At 40.3% G+C, this 24,897-nt stretch overlaps 1 protein-coding gene across 2 annotated transcripts; it reads left to right on the top strand.

Moving 5' to 3' along the window:
- On the top strand, positions 1-7,973 carry LOC115798076 (uncharacterized). Of its 2 annotated transcripts, XM_030754767.1 has the most exons (9): positions 1-159; positions 1,271-1,320; positions 1,712-2,782; positions 3,999-4,185; positions 4,309-4,423; positions 4,948-5,234; positions 5,522-5,739; positions 6,485-6,643; positions 7,141-7,973. In XM_030754767.1, exons 3-8 carry the CDS (start codon positions 2,693-2,695, stop codon positions 6,578-6,580), a joined length of 993 nt encoding a protein of 330 aa, XP_030610627.1. In that variant the 5' UTR covers positions 1-159; positions 1,271-1,320; positions 1,712-2,692; the 3' UTR covers positions 6,581-6,643; positions 7,141-7,973. The 2 variants fall into 2 exon arrangements, with proteins under 2 accessions (XP_030610627.1, XP_030610628.1); XM_030754768.1 differs by lacking the exon at positions 1,712-2,782 and having other exon boundaries at positions 12-159; positions 7,141-7,972.
- Positions 7,974-24,897: the final 16,924 nt, after the last annotated feature.

Below are 24,897 nucleotides of genomic sequence, written 5' to 3'. Positions count from 1 at the left end.
CCCCACCTACTGACAGCGGATTATCAAAACGCGGCTCCGCCACGGCTCCACGGCGGAGCCCTTCAGCGAACTCGCGCCTTTCCCCACCCCCCTCTTTTTTTCTTTTTCAAAAGTCAACGACTGCTGTCATAAGGAGCGCAGGAGCAGAGCTTCTCTAAGGTAAGAACTGTAAGCTGTTCTGTTAAATATTCTTCATTCATGGCTTTACCCGTACAGTAAAGTTATCCTGGTTGGAGATAATTAAGGTTTTATTTATTTTTTATTCAGAAATGTGAGATTGTGGCAGCGGAGTTAGCTTATAGCACATTAGCTACTGGCCTATTAGCTAACACAGCGGGAAGCTGTGAGGTTAAAAGAAAAAAAAAAGCTCCTCTGGGATTTATTTCGGTGGGGAAGGCGATGTGATTTGGTTAACTGTCCAGGTAGCTGATGTTACAGCAGACTGAGCACATGAAGGATTTCATTGAGCCTCTCCAGGACTGACTGCAGGTAAAGTTAAGCTAACACAGCCTATTGTTCTCCAAATTTAATCTGAGAGCATCCATCAGGTTAAAGTGGGTCTCACGATTTCAGGTGTTGCTGTAAAGTATTTAATAAGCTTTAGAAATGGATTTAGTTATGTCTCTGCTAAGACTTTTTGATTCAAATTTAATTCTTTTTTTCTTATCCTTGAAAATGCTTCCATTTTAAAATTGTCCTTTCAAGGATTGAAAAGTGCTTGATTTTGGGGCACAGTGCTTGAAACTGCTTAAAACTGTAACTGCCTTAAAAAATATCTGAATAGTTAACTTATGAGATGGAAACGAACCTGCACGTCTGCATATGAGCATCTCCCCAGAAGACAGTCTGTGAGAGAGTGAGCGGACCTTTAGGAGGTCACATTTTTTTAACCGGCCAGAGTGGGGCTTTAATTATTGTTGGCTGGTTGGCTAGAAAACCGCAAATTCCAGTAATGGATAAGACCAGTATGGAATTATAATTAAGTCAGAAGAAAACAATCCTTGCAAATTCCCCAAGCGTAGGTATTAACTTCTCGCGAGTAAATTCAACAACTCCTGTGCGTTGAAAGTGTATGAACCCTATTTATTGTCTTTGCTTGACCTTAAACTTTTCCACAATGCATATTTGGACTCTGACTTACTGAAAGTCCCTATTGATACAATTAAAATACTTTAAATTACCAAAGTTTAATATCCAACATGCCACAAAAAGAAAGATTTTCTGTAGTTTCATCATTATAATCATTAATTTTATTTGTCTTCTGTTACAGATCAATTCAGCCTGCCTTCCCCCCTCCACCTTGTCTGCTACCTCACTGAAGTAAGCCAAAATTCAATCTTAGAGTTCATTTAGACACTTTTTCTAAAACTGCAAATAATTTCTGCCAGAAATATTATGTGTGTGTTACAAGGGGAGGGAAACCTGAGCTTGTAATATGCTATCAGAAATCTTGCACACGCACATCTGTACTTAAAAAGCAACTGTAATGGACGTTAAGCTTTGACTGTTATAATATATTCTTCATTTAAAAAAAATAGCTGTTATTGCCAGTATAAGTGGCTATAACAGCTTCTTCTCTGTTATAATGTGTAAGTTCTGTCATTTCAATGTTTTGTCCTGTGGTCTAGGTTGAGGCTTGTTTGCCTGCTTTAAAATCCTGTCTGGTCTCAGAATAATAACAAAAATGTGTTTCTAAAATTTTTATTTTTAGATAAAATGAATAGAAAGACTCTACCTGTCTCCAACTCCACCTTAAGAAGGAGGGCCCGTGTAGACGTAGAAAACCGACTTAAACAAATGCGGGATGACGCCACAAATTTAATTGACTTTCAGATGACAACAGAGAGGAACCTTGACCATGGACACATCAGTGAAGAGCATTTTCATGAAAGTCACACTGGAACTGATAATCCACACTGTCTAGACACTGAAACCGGTGCTGGTTTTAGTGAGCAAGATGGCATGGAGATAGATCTAGGCCTGTCTGAGGATTTTGAGGATGCTGCTTGTGATGTTCAGACTCAGACATCTGAGTCTGATCATTTTGATGATGAACTCCAAGACTCGGTTTCACTCTCTGACAGTTTATCCCACTGGGCCATACAATTTCGTATTTCCTTGGTCGCTTTGACAGCATTATTGGCCATACTTCGCATTTACCATTCTGATATTCCAAAGGATGCTAGGACACTCCTCAGAACTGAGACAGAATACTCAATTCTTGAAAGGGCTGGAGGACAGTACCACTATTTTGGCATTTTGGCTTCTCTTAGAAATACATTGTTAAAGTTCAAACACACGTTAGCAGACAGTTTCACTTTGAAGTTACAAATCAACATAGATGGACTTCCTTTGTTCAAGAGTTCTTGTCTGCAGTTGTGGCCCATCCTTGGTCTACTATTAAGTGTTCCCATGAAGGAACCTGTAGTTATAGGTTTGTTCTGTGGACCAAAGAAACCAAGTTCAGCAAAAGACTTCCTTGAAGACTTTGTTACAGAGTTAAAACAGCTTGAAAATGGTTTTGATTTAGAAGGTAAACAGTTAAATCTCAAGCTGCATACAGTCATCTGTGACACACCAGCCAGGTCCTTTATTAAAAACACAAAGAACCACAATGCCTACCATGGATGTGACAAATGTGTGCAGCCTGGAAACTATATTAACAGACGCATGACATACCCATGTGCAGACTATGCCCTACGGACAGATGAATCATTCACAAACATGGCCGATGAGAGTCATCATCATGAAGGACCACATCCATTTATTGGCAGTAGTGTGGGTATGGTTTCACAGTCCCCTCTAGATTACATGCATTTAGTTTGTTTAGGAGTTGTTAGAAGAATGCTACACATCTGGCTCAGGGGTCCTCTGAATTTTCGATTGCCTGCGAGCATAGTGGAAAGAATGTCAGCAAAACTGTTAGAAATGCGTTCCTTTATTCCTGTAGAGTTTGCACGGAAGCCCAGATCTCTGAGGGAATTGGATCGTTGGAAGGCCACAGAATTTAGACAGTTTCTCCTGTACACAGGACCTGTAATGCTAGGCACATTTCTGGATCAAAATATGTACTATAATTTCATGCTACTCTTCTCTGGTGTTGCTATTTTAGTTAGTCCTAGACTGTCCTGCCACACACAGTATGCCCGTACTTTGCTGAAATGTTTTGTTAGTCACTTTGGTGAAATATATGGAAAAGATCAAATTGTTTATAATGTACATGGTTTGGTCCATCTAGCAGGTGATGTGCAACTACATGGTTGTCTGGACTCATTTTCAGCATTTCCTTATGAAAATTATCTGCATAAGCTTAAAAAGCTCATCAGGAAACCAGAGTTCCCCCTTGCCCAAATAATCCGTCGATTGTCTGAAATTAGAATTATGGAAGCTCCTTTAAGTTGTACCTCTTTTAAAAAGCCACATTATGTTGGACCAATTATAGGTGGACTGTCAGTGAAAGCACAGTATGGTGAAATGACCTGTGATAAGTGGACTGTTAAAGTTTCAACTGGGGATAATGTTTTTGTTATTGGAAATGATATTTGTTGTATACATAACATTGTAGAGTGCAGTGATGGAGTCTATGTGGTATACAAGGAATTCTCAGATAAATCTTTGTTCTTTGATTATCCATTTAACTCTGACTATCTGAATATTTATAAAATTTCACAAACATCAGATTCATTCAAGTGTGTTAAAGTGTCAGAGCTTGTTGTAAAATGTACTGTTTTGCCTCATAGAGATGGTTTTGTGGCCATACCAATGTTCCATGCCTTTTAGGGAAACATCAGATTTTTCTCTGTACCTGTCTATTGTCCTTGCTGGCAGTATAACTTAATAGCTATTAAGGCTGTTTTTTTTCTAACAGGCATTTAAAATGTCGAGGATGATACCATTTTGTTATATTATTTTCTAAGCAAAGCAATTGTGGTAGTGTTGCTGGTTGCAGCTCTTTTTTTTGTTATTTGTTGTTGTTTGATTTCTTTTTCCACTTCAAGATGTTCCATTTGGTCGAGTTCCAGAGCAACAAAGCAGTAGCAGTAGTACCAGAAAACTGGTGCTGTGATGGTGCTACCTACTGGCCCAACTATAGAAATGATGAAAGAGTGGATAAGGCAGTAAAAAATGTAGAGGAACCAGGACCAGACTGGAAGACATACGATATCAGAATTATCAAATCATGTGGTATGCAATTTCTAATACACCTCTGCCTATTTTAATTAAATACTGAAATATATTTGCTATTATATTTTATGTGTTTAAAGACAACTGTGTTATCTGTTGTAAACTCAAGTTTGTAATTTGTAGATCAGTACTTTGAGGCACGACAGCTTCTGAAGAAATCGCTTACATGCAGCACATCAGACCTTCAGTCAGAAGAGGAAGAGGAGGAAATACGACCAAAAAGGAAGCCAAAGGCAATGTTAGTATATACATTTTTTTTTTCTTTCTAGATTTGCTTTTTTTGGTCATCATTATTCAAAACACAGGCAGCACAGTAGTGTGGTGGTTAGCACTAACATAACAGAATAACATCTAGAAGGCCTGGGTTTGATTCCCCCTTGGCCCGGGCCTCTCTCTCTCTCTCTCTCTCTCTCTCCCTCTCTCTGTGTGGAGTTTGCATGTTCTCTCCGTGTCTGTGTGGGTTTCCTCCCACAGTCCAAAGGCATGCACTTACTGGGGTTAGGTTCATTAGTCACTCTAAATTGCCCATAGGTGTGAATGGCTGTCTGTCTCTCTGTGTTGGCCCTATGACAGGCTGGGATAGGCTCCAGCCCCCCCCCCATGACCCTGAACAGGATAAGCAGAAGAGAATGGATGGTATTCAAATCACAGAATTCGAAAGCAATTAGAGTAGTGTACAGCTTGAGTAAAGTAAAAAAATACATGTTTTAATAATGACAAATGAAGTATTAAGTATTTTTATTTTTCTATTCTGCTTGACAGTCATTTCTTTGGGGACTCTGACAGTGACACAGAAGAAGTTTACCTGAAAAATAAAGCCAGAGCTGCAGTAAGACGCCCACTACAACCACCTGCTCCAGTTATCCAACCACCACCTTTCACTGGAGCTAGCATCCACACAATTGCTTCTTCTGCAAAAACTCCATCACCACCACTGCTTGCCCAGATGGAAAATAGACCAAGAGATGAGCCAACTCCTTCTTCAAGCCATGTCTACAGGCCTACTTGGAAAGGGGGACGGTATGGCTCAGACACAATTACCTGCTCTGGTAAGCAATCTCTTAAACAGCTAGTATTCACCTTTCAATGACTGATAATTACATCACAAATTCAGTTATTCTCAGTGTAACATCCAAGTGAAAATAAACTCATCGAATGCAACAATGCATTTCTTCCTGAATGTACACTGATTTTTCCAAAAGTGTATACAGTAAAGCTTGAATAATCGGTATATTGTATTCTTTGTAAATATGAATACTACACTATAGCCATTTGCCATGTAATCCAGTTATTGGAAAAGATTACAGCAAATTTGTCTCATTTCTTCTTCCAACAGCTGCAGAAGTTCAAATATTGAGCTTACTGGAGTACATTAAACACCAACAAGACCAATTAACCACCAAAGTAAACTATCTGACCAACAAGCTGAACTCAACTGTCCAAGAAAGAGAAATACCTGACCCTGTACAGTTTCCACTACAATCAGTGGAGGAAGTGGAGAATTTTGAGAAATGGCTCAAAGATCCTGCTAACTCTCACCTGAAGCAGAGTGTGGTGAGTTTTCATCTGATTACACAAAGAAATCCCACTTTTGTCAATGTCATGGTATAGTATAATACGAATGATGCTGTTTATAATGAAAAGCTGAATGTTAAATATTACGAACAGCCAGATCCAGGTTTTTACAGTCCGGATAAGATGTGGTTATTTGCCAATACCCGTGTTCAATTGATAATCTGTATCTCTCACTGAAAGACTGGAAATGCTTCTTTGTGAATAAGGAAATGTTCCACTTAACTCAAATGGCATTCCTAACTTTTTAAAATGAAATGTGAGAAATACGTGTAAATAAATTTACAAAGTATGTTTGCATTTATGTGTGTTGGCTGTGCAGCTGAAGTGAATTTATATTTAATCACACTGACAACAATCAGTTATGTTTAATAAAAGTATTAAACTGTTTTATGTGCACTGGTAAAATTAATTAAAGCACCTGTCATAAAAGTGAGGAAGACCATCCAGCAGCACAAAGTGCTTTTATGCAGACTCTGTACTTTCATATTACCATTTTGACCAGGGATAAGTAGTAAGAATTGCAAAATGAATAGCCCTTTCAGGAAAAATGTAAAATGATTATTTTTTAATTTTTCTATATACCCACATTTGAGCTGGCACACGGGACCTTTTTGATAACTCAAATACAAATGAAGCTGTCTTTTGTTGTTGTGTTTAATTGCCTGCAACTTATTTTTTGTGAAATGTGTTTAAACTTTTCCCATTATTTCCTCTCCATTTTTAGATTTCTTCACTGGCAGCCATCGGGGGGCTGATGCAAGAAGTATCACATGGAACATTCTTTCCTGCATGTTCCACAGTGACATTGGACAGAAGATAAATTGGACAGGGGCCAATGGAAAGGGAGGTTTCTCCCAGATGACATCAAAAACAGTACTCTTGGGTAAGTAATTGTAATAGATTTTGCAAATGATTTGATTGTCATGGTTTAATGAAGCACAAATCTTTTAACTCTGAGAGTCGTATTGTATCATTTCATTGATAATGCCAGTTATGGGCTTTGGAGGACAGTTTTCAGGTGTACCTTTATTCCACTCACTGATCACAGCACTCTTTCAAATGAAAAACTCCCCTTTGAGATCTGCGATGTTCCTCTGTGGTACATAGTTGGATACCCGGACATGACTGCATTGATTGGCAATAACTGATGCTGTTAAATATTAAAGATGAGTTGTAAATTTTTGGAGTTTTTTCCCCACTATGTCCAAAGCTTACAATCAACATGCTACACTTGCTGGCCACTTTATTAGGTACATGATGCCAGCACTAGGTTGAGCCCCCTTTTGCCTTCTGAACTGCCTTAATTCTTCATGGTATAGATTCAACAAGCTGCTGGAAAGATTTCAAAGCTTTCATATAACATATACCTTGTGTGTATAGATGCAGTAAGAAAGACCCACGTGTCCCGTGCTGCCACAGAAGAGGAGATTCGGAAACATGCCATACGATGGTTCAATCTGGCAGCAGACAGAGGAAGAAGGCGGCGTCCTCCTGTTACCATCCCGAATCAATGCTGAGGACTTCAGTTTGTTATTGTTACTGTTATTGTTCCAAAAATGGTTATCTTTCAGTTATTTGTCTGTTAATGTTTTAATGAAGTACAGTAATGAATCAATGCATCACCTGCTTAATTAATTTGTGATAGTATTTCCTTTCTTTGCCATTTTACTTTTTCCTTTACTGCATTTTGTTAAAGAATAAAGAAGTGTTAAAGGATTTATAGTAAATAAACAGTATTCTTGATACATTTATGATCCCATTATTTTTGTAATACTCATATGCTCATCTTGTTATTCAAATGGAAAATTAGGCTTTAGATAAGGATGCCGTAATTGTTAAAGATTTTTCATTTTCCCTAAAATCAGTCTTTATGTCCAAATAGATATTTTAGCTTTAACTGTAGCTAGCATGGCTACAGCAATTTTTAATAAGGGATCCTGAAAATATTCTGGCCAAAATAAGCTGTTATATGAACGGATTCAAAACGGATCCGTGTCGGATCAGTTTTTCCACAGACGGCTCCGTAAAGGATCCGTTTTGGATAACCTGAAACGTGGACGGGTCCGATTTGTATCCGGTCCTGATCTGTTCCTCAACTGTGATCCTGATCCGTTACTGATCCGTCCCGCTGTGCAAGTGGACTCCGATACGGACCGGTTTTGCGGGTCCGTTACGGAGTCAGTGGCACATCCGGGGCGGATCGGGGGCGGAGTCATTTTGCTATCTGGGATGTAGCAATACTTGAATTAAAATCTTATTAGAGTCGTAGGATTGGTTTGCTATCATTTGAAGTTTACACCACCTCAACATAGCAGACTTGCTACATTTTTGGATCAGCTAGCAAATTATACAAAATAATTATAGTACCTAAGAATACTTTGAGGGCTTCTGCCTATTCTTCAAAGGGCTAAATTTAGCCACAATACCCATTCATTTTCTTCAGTTTATCTAATTCAGGGTCACAAGGAAGCTGGAGCCTCCACCCAGTGTCACAGGGTGTCCTCTAAACAAGTTGCCAGTCTGTTGCAGGACCCAGGGGCAATTCTATGATCAAACTGGGCAGCTCCCAGTCATAATGTCATGCATTCAGTTCCTCGCAACTAATATTACTGGAATATGCTGCTTGCAAACATGATCAATCCTTTCACCTTTGAAAACCTCAATTCAACCAGGTACACATTATAATGTTACCTTCAAAAGGAGTCTAATTAGTTGGATGACTTATTGTGGTGTCTCTGAATCACTCAGGATGAATAATCAGTTTTCAATTTAACACACCAGTTTTTAGGGTGGACACTTTAGTGATCAAACCTGAAACAAAGGCTCAGTCATGTTGACCAAAATTTTCCAAAGTACGTTAAAGAAATATTTGAAGCAAAGTAGATAAGAGGAGAAACATGCACAGCATTGTTATCTCTCAACCACATAATGGCAGTCCGTTTTACTTTAAGCAGTTAAAGCAGCATTTCAATAAGGAGAGATCATTTGGCATGGTTGAACATTATTTATTGATATACAGAATTCAATTAATCTATTTGGCAGTGAGACTGCACTGATTGATTTGGATGAGATGGAGATGAGGAGGAGGTGGGTTGCATGAATGAGTCTGCAAGGAAGAATGACAGGTAAGCAGTGAGATTTAAGTATTCATAATGGAGACTGATTCGCTTGAAGTATGTGGGCAGAAAGACGATTGGACTACAGCGATGATGTCAGCTTTGAATTTGATAGCATGGAAAAGCAGACGTGATATGAAGAATAAACTAGCAGCCAAATACCCAGGAAAGCAGGCAGAGTGAATAGAATAGAGCTTCCTTATTGAACTTATGCCTAAGCTTCATTATTCAGTACAATCATAAAAAATAAATCGCCCTGCCACTCCATACACCTGGACAAAAAACAAACTGGCAATAGAGTTGCTTTTACCTTAAAGTTTTTGAATTCATACAAACCCTCCCTTTATTGTGCAGAATCCCCACAGGTTATCAGGTACTCAGATACAAGAGTGGAGCTCAAATTTGTAGTTTGTCACATCAGTGTAGCGGCAGCCATCCTCTTCAGTTGTGTTTAGAGTGATATGACTCCTCTTAATGCTACCATTCACATCAATGGATATTTTCTATTTGGGCTGTAAAATCATCATCAGTGAATGTGGGCAAAACAGACGCTACCTTGTCGTGATAACTTGTTGACATGCCCACTCTTACCTGTTTTCCTTTTGGTCACTCTCCTTTTGCTGTCATCATTCAGCTCTCTCTCCTTCTCATCCTGTCTGTCCTCCTCTGTCACCGAAAGGTAAACGTAACAGTGAAACACAATTTACAACCCAATTAAAGGCTGATTAACATCACTTTATAACAATATTCTAATTGAATATGGGCTGCTGCTGGCCACTGGCAGGTAACATGCTTGTGACTTGCTCTGTGGAGCTCTGCCATACTGTAAACAAGAAGAGGACCAGCAATACCCTCAGACATAGTAGGCTTCAGTGACAACATATTTGATATTGATTAGATCAAACACAGCATAAAAAAGGAGGTGCTGGGGTGAAGGTGGGTTGTAAAGCAGTTTTCAGATGTGCAGCAAACATCAGGAGGCTAATGCAACTTAATGAGAAGGTGTGATTTTAATGACCTGGAAGCTTGGTTTGCTTGTTTTGAAGCTCACATTTCATTGCGGACATAAATTACTATAATGGTATTGTTTGTAGTGGCACACGCAGATTGTTTTTTTTTTTTTCAGCGGTCATTCATGACAGGAATCTGAATGCGTGTCAAGTTGATGAAGAGTTCAAAGGTCGCAGTCACACACCATACATAAACAGTGATCTAAAAATAAAGCCTTGGTGTGTTTGGGCGCACACACACACACACACACACACGCTCGTTGAACTGTATAATGCGGCACTTGGCCCCATGTGACAGTACAGTAGAGAGCCACTGTAGCGTCAATAAAGCCTGGAGCCAGTTTATAACATCAACAGAGCTGATCTTTTAATCCAATCCATCAAATCACTCCATACAAACACTGTATGCTGGCCTTGGTTGAGATGGTGGCCAGCAGACAGTTATTCTGTGTGCATACAAAGAGGGCATTTCATAAACCTTATCATGACCTCATTTTTTATTTCCCACATTATAATTTGATGAGGAGTGGAGGTTAGTCGGGCCTCAGCCTTTGCCTAAGTAAACTGATAGGCAGAAATTATTTTAGGTGTCTTTACTGTACCAGAGTTCGTCCTCTGAATGGCTGAGTGTGTTGTTGTATCAGTTGACCACTAGATGTCAGGGTAGCACAAGGAGCAGGTCAGGCCCACAGAGGATTAAGTCTTTAGTTTACAATTGACGTCACTGGTCCGGGACTTGTAAGTCTCTATATAACCTCCCCTCCATCTCCTCTTTCATTCATCTCACAGTGTATGTACTAACACACTGCGCAGGACTTTTATGCACAATGTTTCCTTCCTCTTCTTTCATTTTGTCTCTCTCTTTCTCTGTGTGTGTGTGTGTGTGTGTGTGTGTGTGTGTGTGTGTGTGTGTGTGTGTGTGTGTGTGTGTGTGTGTGTGTGTGTGTGTTTGTGTGTGTGTGTGTGTGTGTGTGGGGCAGATAGGTGCACTCAGCTCAAGTAACAGTAAGGTATGTGTGCACACCACCTGTCAGGGTATTAGTCACTCAGAGAAGGATACACAGTCATTGATGGTTAATGAGCTTCATTATACAGCAACCAAAAGTCCTCATGTGTCACTTGACAATAGTGTTACAGTCAGAGCACAAATGTTCAATAACTGGACCCCAAATGCTTCACAGGAAGTGCCTTAGGTATTATTTGGAGATGGAATCAGCTCCTGGCAGGTATAAAACATTAGCAACAAGCTACTGAGTCTAGTGGACCATTTAGGTGCTAAAAAGTGAAATATTTTTCTCAGGAGTGGCGACCAAAATAGTTTCCAGGCTCTCATACTGCTACAATTCTATTTCATTTAAAAATGGCTGCTGTGTCAACTGTGTTAAAAAATGTCTTTGCTGTGTTCATGGCTTGCTTTGCTGCCCTAGCCTCAGATCAGACAGGATGGGATGCTCTTTACACACTCTTTCCATTTTATCTGACACTGTCTCCACTCTAATGGATTTCCATGGAGTACAGGATTGTCTTGATTTGTCAATAGCTAATCAGTAGAAACCCAGGGGCAACCTCTGGAGCTTAACAATGACGCCAGCACAGAAGTTTCTTTACGAACTGCAGTTCCTCAAGGTGCCTCAAGTAGCTGGCTCCAAAAGGAAATCAGTCCCCACTGACTGCCATGTTAACATAACCAGTGTTACAGCATTAAAAAGTATATTTACAGCCTAGTAGAAAAAACAGTTTTCTCTGTAAAGTGCCTGTTGTTGTAATTTGGTCCTATATAAATAAAATTGAACTGAATGAACACAGCTAGTGACGCTGCCCCCAAGTGTCCAAATAAAAATGGATTGCTGCGGCTCTAAAGAAAGGCATCAGTTTGACAAAAGGACGATCAGGATAGTCAGCTACTGAGTGAAGTGACAGCCGTTTGTTTTTAAAGTAGCATGTTTTAAACATTTCAAAGCAGCAGGAGTAGTAAAGAACACTATAATTAGTAAATGGCTCAACACAGACATTAGGAAGAAAAAACAGAGTAACACTTTCCATAGCGCTAGAACCGTCCTCTATCATTACCAGCCTTGGCAGAGGTCTGTTGCATAACAGATACACTGAGGTGGCCTATAAAACAACTTAAACTATAACTGTAACAGTATTGTGGCAGTTCAAAGCAAAGTTAAATGGGACAATGTGTTTACTGTCTGTGCTCTTACTGTATTGTAAAGGAGATTAGTGTAGCAAACACTGCTGTCTACTTTGCCCTTTATTATTCAGCATTTTGGATTAGCTCACTCCCTCCCAATGAACGTCACTGATGATGACATAGAGTTGCTTAGAGGGTTGCGTCATGCTTGGATTAATGTGTGTGTATTTCTGTACTTATAAAGACCAAATAAAACCTAAAAAAAAAAAGGACACAGGAACTCTTTATTATTATTTCAAATGTGGGTGAGTCAGTGTGCGGACGTTCTTCTTCTTTTGTCTGAACAAAAGCATCCTAAGAACCTCTTCCTGTGCAGCAGCTCGCAGCTGGACTCTCACACTGACTAATAGGAAGAGAATTTGAATACACACTCTCTCACGGTCACAGCAGTTGGTTCTCATCATGGTCTTGAACACGCTGACTGAAGGCATGTGGCAGCAATGATGTCACGAAAATGGGCCATCACCCCCCTCCTCACCACCACTCTATTAGGGTGGTTGGTGGCAGACAGGCAGGATCACTGCAACACTCAGATGAAGGAGGAGCGGTATGTTTGTGTAAAGTAAGTGAGGGAGGAGAGAAATATAAAGGGATGTGAGAGGAGGTGAAAAGAGGGAGGAGAAGAGAGAGAAAGGAGGGCACGAGAGAGGGTGTCAGGCACGCTGCCAGCCATGCAGGTCTAATATGAAAAACGATGTCTGCAGCTGCAGCGACAGGCAAGCGAGGATGGATCCAGTCCTGCATCAAAGGCATTATATCACAGACACGCTGACTTCGTTCACACACATATCGCTGCTGTAAATCGTCTGGTGCAACATGAGGGTTATGTAATAAGGCATCTCTTAAAATCTGCACACGGCATCATTCAGCAGTAAAATTCAGAGATTAAGACCATGCAGCATCTCATTGTTATACATATAACAGCAATGATAAATCACAGTGACAAATCACAAGAGTTTGCTACCACAGTGTCCTGCCCTCAGGGTGCTGGCTCATTATTTTCCCCAGGTGGATTGACTTGTTAACACATCTGCAGTCAATTTTGTGTTCAAACAAACTAAATACATCATTTTAACACATGAGAATGGTTGAATTGTTGGATTTGAAATGTGGAATGAACATAATCAAAGTTCACCTAAAATCACATGGATCAGTGGATGCTTAGGCACATAGTGTGCAGAGGTCCCAAACTTTCTGCAGAGCCAATTGCTGCAGACCTCCAGACTTCACGTGGCCTTCAGATTAGCTCAAGAACAGTGCATAGAAAGCTTCACGGAATGGGTTTCCATGGCCAAGCAGATGCATCCAAGTCTTACATCACCAAGTGCAATGCAAAGCATTCTTATTGGTTGGGGAATGTCGCTAAGGGGTCACCCACCAGTCTCTATGCGTTGTGTGACTGAGTCCTGATCTGTACAATAGCATTGCCACTGTGAACATCACATTAGCATTTATCTAGGACAACCACTGTGCCTGGAGAAGTGCACATAGGAGCTATATGGTGACTTCAAAACACGGAATGTCAGTGAAATTCGTATCAATGGCAAATAACAGTTAAATTAAACTAAGTTAAAATGAACTCTAAAGCAAACAATTGAGGTAACTACCAAAAGAAGAGATGATTTACAGGAAATTCACTTTATGGACGGGCCTTAAGCCTCACCCGGCTCTGTTTAGCTGATTAGTTCTGATTCTGAACCACTCTAGCCAATTAGCTCAGGTCTTCTCAGCTTTTTAGCAGAAATATTCATAATTATTAGCAGAAATATTAATAATGTATATAGCTTCCTCTCTTAATAATGTGTTCATTCTCATTCTACTGCTGTTACATTACAAATCTTGCTACATATATTTAAACAGGTAAGTGCTAGTGATAATACTCTTGTCTGTATGTATAGATAGCTCATTTGCTGTCTTCCTGTTTGCATCCTCTTTATCTTTGATGTATGCTGTCTGTGCTGGCTTGTTGCAATGGCCTGATTCACCAGAGAGATCATTAAAGTTTCATCTGATCTAATCGAACCCCTGCTGCCACCACAGAGCTGCCTCACAGTCAAGGGGGGGAAAAGGCACAGTGCTGTAGAGTCCGTGTGCAGGACTGTAACAGAAAATTGTGTTGGAGAAGCTCAAATTCAGTTGTATGTTTCACACAAAAGCGAAACAGATGCGTGGCAGTACAGGTTACAAGTGACAGTTGGTGTTTAAGTGTGAAAGCATGCAGCTTAACAACCAGTCAATTCACCTTTAAACGTGTTTTATGACTCATTTCCCTCCTCTGTGTCTTGAAAATGTCCCATTTTCACATTCCAAACTCTCTGCCCATCTGCAAAGGAGTCAAAGAGATGGACCAAAAGAGAAGAATGAGCGTCCGCCACACTCAAAGGGTGACAGCGGGGGTGATTTCTAGGGAATTGAAACAGAAAGGAAGAAATTGAAAGGAACACTTTAATGCACAGTCCTATTGTAAAGCTGGCACGTTGAGTCGTGGTGTCCACTCGCACAGACAGATCATACGTCACGTTACTTAATGTTTTTCCTGCCACTAGAACCGCATAAAATGGGAACTGAAACAGCACACAGTATGTCTGTGTCTGCCTGTTGCCCTGGTGGTTAGTGCTCTGGTTTTATTCCCACACATGTTCACATGAGAGCACACAGAACTTCCCCTGCTTCCAGTTTAAGTCTAATGTTTTGTTTTAGAGTGTGTGTGTGTGTGTGTGTGTGTGTGTGTGTGTGTGTGTGTGTGTGTGTGTGTGTGTGTGTGTGTGTGTGTGTGTGTGTGTGTGTGTGGCTGCTAATTCTGGTGCTAATGCATCCAGCCAGGCAGCACTGATACAACACTGAGAGCAGGGATAAAGCCGGCTTTGTGCCCAACTCAGGATCTCGGGCACGGAGTGGCTGAAATGGCACAGAGCCATTGTCACAGGTTCACTGCGGTCATATACACAGAGACAGAGACGGAGAGAGAGCTGGCGACACCAGCACCGGCTGAAACCACATTTTTATGTTAAAGGTGCAATTGTAACGCTGTTAAACATTCACTGCTTATTTTGAGACATAATTTTTGTAAACAAAGACAACCATCTGTCCAGTTTGATTTAGTGGATTTTTGTTTTTTTAACATTGCGTGTCACTACAGCTGTTTGCACAGGAAATGTACAGGATTGTGTGATAAAGCCCAAATACTGAGCAGCATTGGTATTAGCTTTGAGTCCTGTAAAAAGTCCAGTATTCATTCTTCTCTTAGCTCTGACTTGATATTTGATTAAATATCTGGCTGGTAACGGATTTCCATTATGTTCACCAGCTAGCTGCTAACTTTACCATTTGGTGCTGAGGAGTGTGTTTATTGGAGGTTTTGGCAGAAAACAGTTGCATGCAGAGATTTTTGGCAGAAGCAGAATGGTAAAACTGCACTCTATGAAACCAAAACTATGAGCTGACACAGAGTTACTCAAACTATGAATGCTTATAGCAGCTTTTTGCTTTGGTATTTAGGAGAATCTGTGACAGTGTAAAAATAAAAATAATCTGTGTGCATGTTTCTGGCAATTAAATTTATCTTTTTATCCCTGATATTTATGGATTGTTGCTGACTTTACAAGCATAAACTAACTAGTATGAAATATAGAACTTTCTTCATGAAAGAAGGGCTTTGAGACCACCCAAATAGCCCAAATGTGGCCAATTTCTGCACTTTTCCAGAGACCACAGTTGGCCTTGACTAAAGGTAGTAACTCTGGTTGCTTTAACTCAACCATACAGAGATCAGGTGTGTTGTGACATATAGTAAATGGACTAGTTCTTCTTTAGCACTTTTCTACTCAATCTGAGCACTCAAAGCGCTTATACAACACATTTACCCATGCACACCCTTTTATACAAGCACTTCCATGATTAACTAAGCTAAGAGCTTTTAATTATCTAACATTCACACACATTCACACTCCAACGCTTGCATCAGAGAGCAACTTGGGGTTAAGTATCTTGCCCAAGGATACATGCAGCCTGGAGTAGCCAGGAATCGAACCGCTGACCTTCCAATCAGTAGGTGACCTGCTGTACCTCCCGAGCTACAGCCACCCCACATATCTGGCCAACACCCCAATACTTGGGGTCACTAATGTCAAGCCCAGCCTGTGACTTTTTTTTTTGGCCCCAGCAGCTTTATCGGCAGTATAGAGAGACGGGAAATGGGGGAAAGATATGAGGGAAGACACGTAGGCAAATCGGCGACAAGCCAGGACTCAAACTCGTGCCGCCCGCACCACAAAGTGGCATATACCGTACACGTGGTCACCTGCTCCACCCCTGAGCCACTCAGGCGCTCAAGCCTGTGACTTTTAGGCCACATCTGCTGCTTTGCAGAACCCTGGCCAGTGCCATAACTGCTGAAAGTAGGCCAGACACTCTCTGAGTTACCATATTTGCTGTTGTTGCATAACTTCATAGCAACATCTCAGATGGTTTGAGAATTTCAAGGTAAAGTTAGTCTATTATCTAATGTCCCTTCAATATATAGCTCACATTTGTAGTAGGTTTCAAGGTGACTTTCAAGTATAATAACACCAGAGCAAATGTTATTTTTCTTAGAGAGCAAAGAAGACAGGCTGAGTGATTGCTGTGGCACCATCAGGACACAGATGCTCATTTTTTCCAAGTCATTTCTACCAGTGCTGAACTGTGACTGCTGCCAGTACGACAGCATGATGCATTGCTCCTGCAGTGAATCTATGAGCCTTCTTGTTTGTTTTTATCTTTCAAGCTATCATCTAATACTCCTTTGATTGGCAAGTAAGTGTTTGTGTTCTTCAGCTTTTTCATTATTCATTTATTTTTAGTAGCTTTTTTGGTAGAGAAACCCTCCTATAAAAGGGTCTTTCTATTATTCTGACCTCTCTTCACCCAGCTTTTGTTTGACACTGTGTATACAGTATATACTTTGCCATGATAAAGTATTTGCTGCCTTCCTGATTTCTCGTTTTTTTGTATATTTGTCACACTTACATTATTAAATTAATTTTAATATTAGACAAAGATAACCTGAATAAATACAAAATGCAGTTTTTAAATGATGATATCATATATTAATGGAAAAATGTTATCCAAACCTACCTGGCCCTGTGTGAAAACGTAATTGCCCCCTAAACCTAATAACTGGTTGTGCCACCTTTGGCAGCAAAAACTGCAATCAAGCGTTTGTGATAACTGGCAATGAGTTGTGAATCACTGTGGAGGAATTTTGGCACACTCTTCTTGGAGGGGTTTCAAGCACGAGTGGCCTGTTTAAGGTCATGCCAAAGTATCCCAATCAGAGTATCCCAGTCCAGACTTTGACCAGGCCACTCCAAAACCTTCATTTTGTTTTGGTTTTTCTGGGACATTCAGAGGTGGACTTACTAGTGTGTTTTGGATCATTGTCCTGCTGCATAACCCAAGTGAACCTGAGTTTCAGGGCATGAACTGATGGCTAGATATTCTCCTTCAAGATTACAGAGCAGAATTCCTGGTCCCATCAATTACTGCAAGTTGTCCAGATCCGGGAGTAGCAAAGTACCTCTAGAACATCACACTACCTCCACCATGTTTGACTGTTGGTTTGATGTTCTTTTTATGAAATTCTGTTTTGTTGTTCCAGTGTTTTGGGTTCTTTTGTGACCTCCTGGATGAGTCATCAATACGCTCCACTAATTTTGGTAGGGCGGCCTCTCCTGGGAAGATTCACCACTTTTCCAAGTCAGGCGGGTTATTTTTTCACACAGGGCCCGGCAGGTTTGGATAGCTTTTTTTCCCCCTTAATAAATAAAATCATCATTAAAAAACTGCATGCTGTATTTGTTCAGGTTATTTGTATAATCTTAAAATTTGTTTGATGATCTGAAATATGTAAGTGTGACAAATATGCAACAAAAACTAAGAAATTAGGAAGGGGCAAACACTTTTTCACAGCACTGTGTGTGTGTGTGTGTGTGTGTGTGTGTGTGTGTGTGTGTGTGTGTGTGTGTGTGTGTGTGTGTGTGTGTGTGTGTGTGTGTGTGTGCGACCTTTCCCCCACTTCCTGCTGCTGGAGCCTCCACCTGTAGGGAGAACAGGGGAAGGTGAGGTGCCAGGTTACAAATGCGCCCAATGTCACTCTGTCCGTTCTGCTCCTCTGCCCACCTCCACACACTGCAGTGTCCTCTGTCTTCCCCATGTCTGCATACCTTACAGGCATCCTGCCCATTTCTACACCTCTAGTCTTTTAACAGTACACCTAAAATATGATATACAGCACAAGCCTACAGCTCTACCCACCATTATCAACCAACATTAAATAAAAGTACAGCATTACTTGGCAAAGGTCTTGAGCCACCCCTCATATCTTCATATTTTGCTTCCAAGGTGCCAGACTTCCCTGTATTTTTGTTTTTTAAGTGATCTTGAGCAACAGTTCTTCAGGCTTTATGGAGTTCTTTCAAATTTTTCTTTGGACATTGGCTGCTTTTTACAAGTTTCAAAGTTCTTGTATATGACCATTTTTGTTAAGCCACTTAACATTGACCTATGAATCATTCAGGCATGAAAAAGACTCCTAACTCAAGGTGTGAACCAGTGTTATTTGCACACATGACAGACAACTTAGCAAAGATCTAATTTTAAGTTCAGTATTTTTGCTCCAGCAAGGTGACTTTGATTCAAACCTCCGTCAGTATGTACAGAGGAGGTTGAGAAATATCAGATTTTCATCCACCATGCAATACCATCTGGAAAGCAACTGATTGGCATAACAGCGATCCCAAACACACTGCCAAAAAGCATACCTGGATGGAAAAACACACAGTGGAACACTATCAGTCATGGATTGGCCTCCCCAAAGCCCAGACTTCAACATTTTTGAAGCAGTGTGGGATCATCTTGGCTGAGCCAATATCCAAAGAAGATCTTTGAATGTCCTTCCAGAAGCCTGGAGAGCTATTCCTGAAGACTACTGAAAGAAATGACAAGAACGCTGCCTACGAGAGTTCAGGCTGTGCTGAAGAATAAAGGTGGTCATACCAATACTGTATTTCCATGTATGTTTGCACATGTTTCAATAAATCACTGCACCTCTTTTCCATTTTTTCTAGCAAAATAAGAAAGGAGGGGTGGCTCAAGACTTTTGCACAGTACTGCAGATTGTCTAAGTCTAGTTCACATACTAATCTTTGGAGACCAATTATGCAGATTTCCAGGTCCTTATTTTTTTTTCTCTGTCTGACCCAACTAGAGTAGCTTTTTGGAAGTCACAGTTCAAAAATAATCCTTATTTATATTTTACTGGAACTCAAAACTTCCGAGAAAGATTGTCCATTATCTAAAATGACCCTTTAAGCTAATTTTACTTCTTATTAGCTGAAACCTGCATTGGCAACCTTCAGATCAGTTCAAACATAAGTACTTCTGACTCAACAGTGAAAAAATTGTCCTTGTCCACATGACTTGAATTAGCCAGTGAGGACTTAAATGCTTCCAAAAGCCACTTCCCCTGTTCCTTTTCACAATGGCAAACACAAAGCAACCATCAGAGAACATCAGAGTGCTATTATCACTGAAAACAGGACCTCTTAAATGGTACAAGGTCATCTTCAAAAGTTGGTCTGATTTGTGGAAAAACCACTACCCAGAACATCCAAGGAGCTGAAGTCTGACCTGGAACAGTTTGGTGTGCTGATTCCAACACCTAACATATGCAACATTACTGAACCTTTATAAATAAAGGCAAAGTAGGACCCTACTACTAACAAATAAGAGACATGAAAAGGAACAGTAAAATCTTTGATTACTTAGACAAACCACAGCCCTTCAGGGCAAATGTTCTGTAGATGCTACAAATCAAAATAGAGCTTATTGGCACCAGCCATCAGTGATTTATCTACCATGTAATGGAGCTTAGAAGGAAAGGAGCACCTTACCTAGTGTTAACACCGCTCGGCATGTCTGAACGAGGCTGCTTCGCTGTCTCTGGCACTCTGCCACTGAGGCCTTGAAATTGGAGGATTAGCAGGAGATTTTAGACTGAAATTTATTACCCACTGTATACATCTGACAATCTAATATGCACCCAGACAAAATAAAAGAACGAAACATGCCCTGCAGACTTTTGTGTAGACATAACACAGTTCTGTTTAGGTTCACTGGTTCTCACATGATACAAAATTCCTCATAAAACATTCTCAAAGCTGATTTCAAATGCATTGTCGGAGCAGCTGTATTCACTGTAGTAGCCAGGAGAAGCTCCATTAGTCTCCATTAGTTTACAGAAAATACAAGGTCAAATAAGCCTTTAATTTCCTTAGAGTAGCTCGGTGATGTTTGCGCATGAGACAAGGCAGGTGCAGCCTGCCGGTGGCGTGCCATCTGTGGTGCTGTGTTGAGTCCACAACATTCAGTGACCCAGAAAACAGCGGCCTGCGGTGTGCGAAACATAGATAAAATGAACGGTGCTGTATTACTTTGTTACGCTAACAAGAGGTAATGTGCATATACTCGAGGGCATAGGGTGCCTTTGAGCAAGTTAAGGGGTCTGTGAGTCCTCCTCCCAGGAAATTTAGATCATCAGGCACTTTAGTTCCTGTATTCTGCTGAAGTTTATGGTGAAGTGTTTAATATTTATGGGCACGATTTTCTCTTTTCTGTACGTTTGTGTTTACCTGTGTCCAGGCCTGACAGTCAGACAGACAGTATTGAGTTGACAGTGCTGTCTGATATCAGGTTACTTTTGCCTTTTGTTTGGGGCATCAGCCCGCTTAAATGTGCATGTGTCACTGGTTCATAAAATAAGTTATCAACCCATAGATTTAAAGAGCTCTGATGTATTTCAGCTACAAATGTGTAACTGGGTTTTGTAAAAATTAAATCAAAATTTCATTTTTTTTTCACACTTTTTAATTTGTCTTACTTTCTCCAGCATTTTTGAGCTATAGTAATTTCATAAGTACAGATAGTCACATGACATTTTCAGATCTGGAAAATCTTTGTCAGATCTTTGTCTTTAAATTCAATTTTTTTTTCTATGACTAACTGTAAATTATCTTGACACAAAGAATCCAGACCAGATGATGACCCTGGTAACAAGATATGACCATAAAGCACAGCCCCACATTTGGAGAAAAACAAATGCAGCATATCAGCACAAACACCTCGTACTAACCGTCAAAGCATGGTGGTGGAGTGGTGACAACTCAGACTGGTTTTGCAGTCACAGGACCCGTGAGTCAATCATGAACTCCTCTGTATACCAAGGACTGCACAGAGGCTGTATCAGAAACCAGAAAACAGATGAAATATCAAGGGTGTGGTTTTATTGAAACAAACACCACAACCGCACATTTTTTTTTCCATGACACCAATGCTCAGAGTTGGTTATAGAACAAAAAAAAAAAAATGGACTTAACAAAAAAGGCTTTGTGCCTCTTGGTAGGTGTAAAACGGATTTTGTTTTGGCAGTTTGAATATTTCATGTGTCAGCTCCTGTATTTATGAAGGTATGAGGGATCAAGATACTGTAAAGCAAATAAAAACATAAACTTTCACCCTTATGTACTCCGAGAGCCAAGAACATGTATAAGTACCATAGTATAAAGGTACATTTTTGCATGGCTTCATTAAATACACTGAAGTTATTGTACATATTAGTGAGCTGATTCTGAGGTGGTCAAGCGGAAGCTTCTTTTTTTAAGATATGGTTGAATTATTTAATTTTTTTTTGATGAAGTGACCCAGGGAAAAAAAAAAAAAAGACCTAACCCTACTAACAATGTTGCAGCATTTTCTAAATAAACCTGCTGCTTCTTCTTTTAATGAAGACAGAAATCTTCATGTGTTTCCTGAAATCCTTGAAATCTACAGCTATGATACATCTTTACATAGACAGATGGATAGTTCTGCTGTGGTGGCAGAATAAAATGTGGCGTCTTCTGTTTTCACCAGCAGTCTGTTTGGGGTAAACAGAAGAAGAACCGGGTACTTAGCACGAGCAGCTAAACCGTGTTCTCTGAAAAAACACCGGCTAAAGAAGCCGGTAGCCGAGCGAAGCATGGCCTGAACAGATTAACATTAATTTATGACAGAGTTGTTATAATAGCCTCACACCCTCATGTTCTGTGTTACAGTGGGTGTTTAAGGCAGTTTATTACTGCTCCCAACCTGATACAAAGTTGCTGACTCTCAAAGTGGTACAGACAATCAACACAGGGGATCTCTTTCATATCCAGCACAGGAGGCAGTCAGGAGGTGAGTTAAGGACACGGCGGACTCTGTCACCCCTCGTTTTACCACCGAAAACACCACTATACCACTGGCATGCGTGGGCGTGTAGTGTGTTTACGTATGGCCAATTGCGTGTGTGTTTGGACAGCTGGTATTTGTTTGTGTTTACAGCCGTGGATTGAGGGAGGTGAAGACAGCGAAGGCCGCAGAGCTGAACTCCCGCTTTCAAAAAGCTTTTTCTTTCCCTCTCTCTTCTCCGTTTTCGCTTTCATCTCCTGCCCCTTCATGTTTCACTGCAAAGTGTCAGGCACATTGTTTAGCTGTCAGACAGAGAGACAGACAGACAGAGGAGCAGAAAACGAGGTTTGTAGAACATGATTGTGTAGTCTGGCTGGGTGACTGTATTAAATCCAGCTGACTGAGAGGTAGCCAAGTGTGAGATTATGATGCATCCATCTTCATACTGTCATTATTTAACACACAAAAACACACACACAGAGAGAGCGACTGACAAGTTAGACGGAGGTCCGCATTACCAAGCAGGTTTTCATTTTATCCAGGTAACTTCAGGCTTAACCCTGGGTTTTCTGTAGTACAACTTCTTTCTGTGGTAAATCGCCATGGTAACTTGTAGTGCAAACCCAGAGTAGAGATCAACAGGTACAAAATCACCCCCCCTACTAACCCATCAATTCCCCAGGTGTCTCAAACAAGCGCCCGCGGGCCACATCCGGCCCGCGATTTGACGTCAAAAATAATTTGGCCCTTTAAGTTACTTTTTTGACATTTCGCTAACTCCTCTTAATTGGAGGGGAAAGCGGAATGTCAAAAAAGTAACTTAAAAGGCCAAATTGTCTTATATTTTTGACATCAAATCGCAGACCGTAAGTAGGGGGTGGGGCCGTTTGCGGCCCGCGAGTTTGAGACCCCTGCGTCTAACCCATGTTTGTAGGAAGTAGGAAGTTTTTCAGTAGCATCTATAATGCCTGTTTCCCTCATGAGCATCAGTAATGAATATAGATTCTTAGACAACTTTATTCTTCTTTTTCTTGATAAACTACAAACAATTTTATTGCTCTATTAACATGAATATATGATCCTAAAAGAGGACACTGATTTACACTTGTGGCCCTTCTATCAATTTTGCAGGCAGACTAAGCCAACCTCTGAATTCTGCCTTTATATTTAATCTTTTACTCTCAGCTCGTTAAACACCAAACTGACCAAAGCACTTAAAGCTTATAACACTATACTATAATGTGCTTATCCTCTCTCTCTCTCTCACACACACTCTCTCACACTCTCTCTCACACACACTCTCTCTCACACACACACACACACCACTGCTTTGCAGCAGCTTTTACTTTCAGTCTGTATTATGTGTTTAACATCATATTTTATTCACTGAGGGTCAACGAGTTGCTAACCAGCTTCGTGCGACCACTTATCCCGATTGCGGATGTCCGGGTGAGTGAATCTGGAAAACGGAAAGATGGGTATGTTGAACTTTTACATGACACGGGTCATATTCTTCCAGCTTTCATGTCAATATTCGCACATGGAAGCAAACCATCCCAAATAGGTTGACATACAATATTTATTTAGGTTCACAAAAATGATAAGTTAATTATCAGGTAGTCCACAAATATTGTGGGAATGGTCTCATACAGTCATACAAGGGGGGGGAAACATACATGAGAAACCATTTAGGAACAGGCCCACCCAGAAACGCTCTGATATTACCAAATAAAGTATGAAGCATGGAGAAAGGATGAACTCAAACATTGGTTTAGTCTAAATAACAAAAAAAAAAAAAAAAAAAAAAAAAAAGGAAGTTGTTATTTTTTCATTATTATAGCCATTATTTTTCCAAATCAATTTTTTTAGCCTTTAAAAACAAAAGTCCCTCAGCTATTCAAAATATTTCTTATTTTTAATCAATGTAAAAAATAATCCAAACAACTAAAAAAAAGGGGCAGACGCTGCATTTAAAATATTGCCGTATATCAGGGTCATCCCTGAACTGTCCCTCAGCAGTATCAATGGACCAAAGACTGGTCAAAACTAGAAACCTAAATGTTGTAAAAAAACCCTCCACAGTACAGTATCTGAGGGTATGTATATATATTTATATATACTGTATATCTCAAAGTAGTCTGTAGTGTCCCCATATAGCCCATGTTGGGCTTCCTAACGCTGTCTCACCCATTTTTTTCCCCTCACATCTAAGACACCTCATCCAATTCTGCCTTTACAGCAAGACATCTATTGCATTTCAGTTACCTTTGGGAACCCCACCATCACCTCTCCGTCCACCCCTCTCCCCGAAACGTGTCTCAACCTCATGTATGTTTGCTACAAAAGATGTTACACACTATGAACACATCATGCAAAGTGGCAATTCGGTTTACAAAGATGGAGTAGTCATGTGTGCGTGTGTTTGTCTTTTTAAAAATCTGTTGCCATTTCAGCTGCGTTTGAGTCTCTCTTCCAAAAAAAAAAAAAAAGTCTACCTGAAATCCCGCCCATTTTCAAAGTCACCTCCCTTAACCCTTTAACAAAAACAGAACAATTAGCATTAGAAACA

This window comes from Archocentrus centrarchus, chromosome 19, assembly GCF_007364275.1.
Source record: "Archocentrus centrarchus isolate MPI-CPG fArcCen1 chromosome 19, fArcCen1, whole genome shotgun sequence".
Lineage (NCBI taxonomy): Eukaryota > Metazoa > Chordata > Actinopteri > Cichliformes > Cichlidae > Archocentrus > Archocentrus centrarchus.
This window is presented reverse-complemented; position numbering and strand designations above follow the sequence as displayed.